This window comes from Symsagittifera roscoffensis, chromosome 2 (assembly GCF_963678635.1).
Source record: "Symsagittifera roscoffensis chromosome 2, txSymRosc1.1, whole genome shotgun sequence".
Lineage (NCBI taxonomy): Eukaryota > Metazoa > Xenacoelomorpha > Acoela > Convolutidae > Symsagittifera > Symsagittifera roscoffensis.
In genome coordinates this window covers 25,702,121-25,705,079 of record NC_087063.1, presented here as the reverse complement: position 1 = coordinate 25,705,079, position 2,959 = coordinate 25,702,121, and the positions used below count along the sequence as shown (strand labels likewise).

Below are 2,959 nucleotides of genomic sequence, written 5' to 3'. Positions count from 1 at the left end.
TTATCATGTATGTCGATGTTTTCATGCACTCTACTCAGAGTTGCCCTCCATTTTTAGCTGATATGATGCAGACATTGATTATGAAACTATCTAAAAAGATTGATGAAACTTAATAAACAATTATAACAGTGTCAGAGTTATACCTGTGAAACCTTTGTCAAGAACAACACACAGAAAATGAAAAAAAAGTTTAGATGAACCAAAATTTTTGCGTTTCGACAAAGAACATCCAGGGCCCAGCTAAAGCTGGAGGTACGTGTTTGATATTTTTGATTTTATTATACTGATGCAGGGCGACATGCGTAATTTTAAAAATTAGACTTTGCCCAAAACCTTAGTTGTTTCTCTACTAAAATAAGTGAGAATAGTGAAAATTCTAGGGATTTTGGAAAAAAAACAAGAGTTAACCGCTTCTGCAGGAAAACGTCGCGCTAAAGCAGAGAAGGAAGCGGGTCTGATCTAGATAACGAAACTAATGTAAACTTATGAGAAACAGTGAAGCAAACAAATCATAATCAAGGCACCCAATTAAAAGCAACTTATTAGCCGATTATTGAAACCTTATCGATTCCAGCGGTTAGTTTTATTTTCATTCGATTTGAGAATAAGTACGGTGTGAAACATATTCTTTTACCACCAAACTTGTCCATTAACCGCCAAAAAGCCTTCACTTTGTTTTAAGGCTTCGTAGAATTTACTGAAAAAAATTGGTCATGCAATTTAAAAAAAAAAACGAAAAACGTCTGTAACGAAAAGTAAGAAAAAGTCTCGGTTTTCTTATACTTCAAATACAGTGTTAATTTTAGTTATCCACGAAAAAAGGGGTAAAACTTGAAATTTAAAACAAGTTGCTCTCTGAATTTGTTGATTTTACACAAAAACTGACGAAGAGCAATCTTGCTTAATCAGTCTACCAGAGTTTACCAGAGTTTGCAATTCGCGATAAAACTATACCATTGCAAGCCTAGTCTACCAGAGTTTGCAATTCGCGATAAAACTATACCATTGCAAGCCTCTTATGTAGCCCAACAAAATTTAGGAGGTGAATAATTTTGTCAGCTTTGTATAATTGTATATATTTTCGTTTGATATCCAAAAAACGTCATTTTTCCTATATAAAACACCTTTTTTTCTAAAAAAAAAACGTTCTTATAACTTTCACCATCTACTTTTGGAGTTTACAACCCTCTCAAAGCTTACAACCCTCTAGAAATAAGTTTACCTGAAATCTAGGCCCATAAATTTACCCTAGAAACGATTCTTTTTGTCTACCAGAGTTTGCAATTCGCGATAAAACTATACCATTGCAAGCCTCTTATGTAGCCCAACAAAATTTAGGAGGTGAATAATTTTGTCAGCTTTGTATAATTGTATATATTTTCGTTTGATATCCAAAAAACGTCATTTTTCCTATATAAAAAACCTTTTTTTCTAAAAAAAAAAACGTTCTTATAACTTTCACCATCTACTTTTGGAGTTTACAACCCTCTCAAAATTTTTTGTGTTACATGAGAAGCTTGCAGGGATATAGTTTTGTCAGTAAATAAACAAAATGTACTGGAGTAGTTTTTGATTGACTAAACAAAGCCAAAAGTGATCGTTAATGGGGTAAATTTTTGGACCCGAATTTTGCAAAACCAATTTCACCATTTTAACTTTGTTAAAGTTTAAAGCAGGATTGGTCTTCATCTTTTTTTTTGCTGTCTAAAACCAACCAAGTTTGAGAAAAAACACGCGTTTAAAATTCATTTTTTGTTCTCGATAATTTAAATCAGCACTGTATTTCTATGGTGATAAAAATGAATCTATTATATAAGAACAAATAGTTTTAGAATGCATGAATTTTTACCCTGGAGATTGTGTTGTTTGAAATTCAAGCAAAAAATTGTCTACGTTCTCATACGGGAAATTTCATGAATTTAGTAAAATGCAGTGACGCGGTGTTGACCAATAGAAATTTTTGTCAGACTACGGTCTTTTTAACAAATTAGGGAGCTAGGAAAAACAAAGAGCTAGGACAATCTGTCTAATTTTAGTCGACCTGGATTCCTTCTTGTTTCGTCTGACGAAAAAAGCCTCTCTGAACATTTGATTTCTTAACACTATTAGACGCTGCTCAATTTATATTACTATAATTCAGTATCATTAATTTGCATCTCTAGAAAAAATCAATTCTTAAAATTGGGATCGTTAAGAAATTAATTTGGATGCAAACATGGAGAGCAGTATTAAGGTGAAGAGAAAAAAGGTTTACCTGAAGCTAGGTCAGTGATTCCGACTCCAAACACTCCGAGGGCCATGATGGCCACATAGACCATGCCAGCATTGGGTGCATCTGGATTGTTCACCATTGTTACGTCCATGGTACAATTGGCCACCTGGTAGTAGGGCTCAGGGTAGGGCAGGCACAGGGCGATTGTATAGGCGAATATGGAGACTAACCAGCCTAGAAATGAGAAAGCAAGAAAAAAATTCTGATTGATTCAGAAGAGTTATTCTTGGAAATGAGACATGTTTTTGAAATCTCTCTTGAATCAAAGTCTTGGCTAAAAACCCGAATAGTGACACCACTCTGGATGTTGTACGAGCGCTGTTTGAACACAATGGAATTACTGTATCAAATTATGGAACTAAATAAGGATAAAAATGCTTTTTTTATATCGTTTTTGGAATTCTTTTCCTAAATCAGTGTGGTCGGAGCATTCTGTGCTATTTGAGCAGCAACCGTCTATCCTTTTTTTGATTCAATCTGTTTGTAATGATAACTATTTTCTGAATCATTTCTAAACACCAAATGTTCTCTCAAAAATTTTCTGGACTCTGACGCAATTTTTGCGGAAATTTTCGTTGCATTTCAAAAAAAAGACTGAAAGTTCACTTACTTTACACCAAATTGCTCTATTTTCCTCGTTATGTTGTGTATTATTGCGAATACTGCAAATATTGATTAATTGTTCTG

The 2,959-nt window shown here is 33.8% G+C and overlaps 1 protein-coding gene across 4 annotated transcripts in view; it reads right to left on the bottom strand.

Moving 5' to 3' along the window:
- Window positions 1–2,959, bottom strand: part of LOC134840448 (uncharacterized) — a 75,071-nt gene that overhangs the window by 59,145 nt on the left and 12,967 nt on the right. For all 4 annotated transcript variants that reach the window (XM_063856257.1, XM_063856256.1, XM_063856255.1 and 1 more), the window contains exon 3: window positions 2,255–2,446. In XM_063856257.1, coding sequence (XP_063712327.1) covers window positions 2,255–2,446 — 192 coding nt within the window. The remainder of the gene's footprint in view (window positions 1–2,254; window positions 2,447–2,959) is intronic.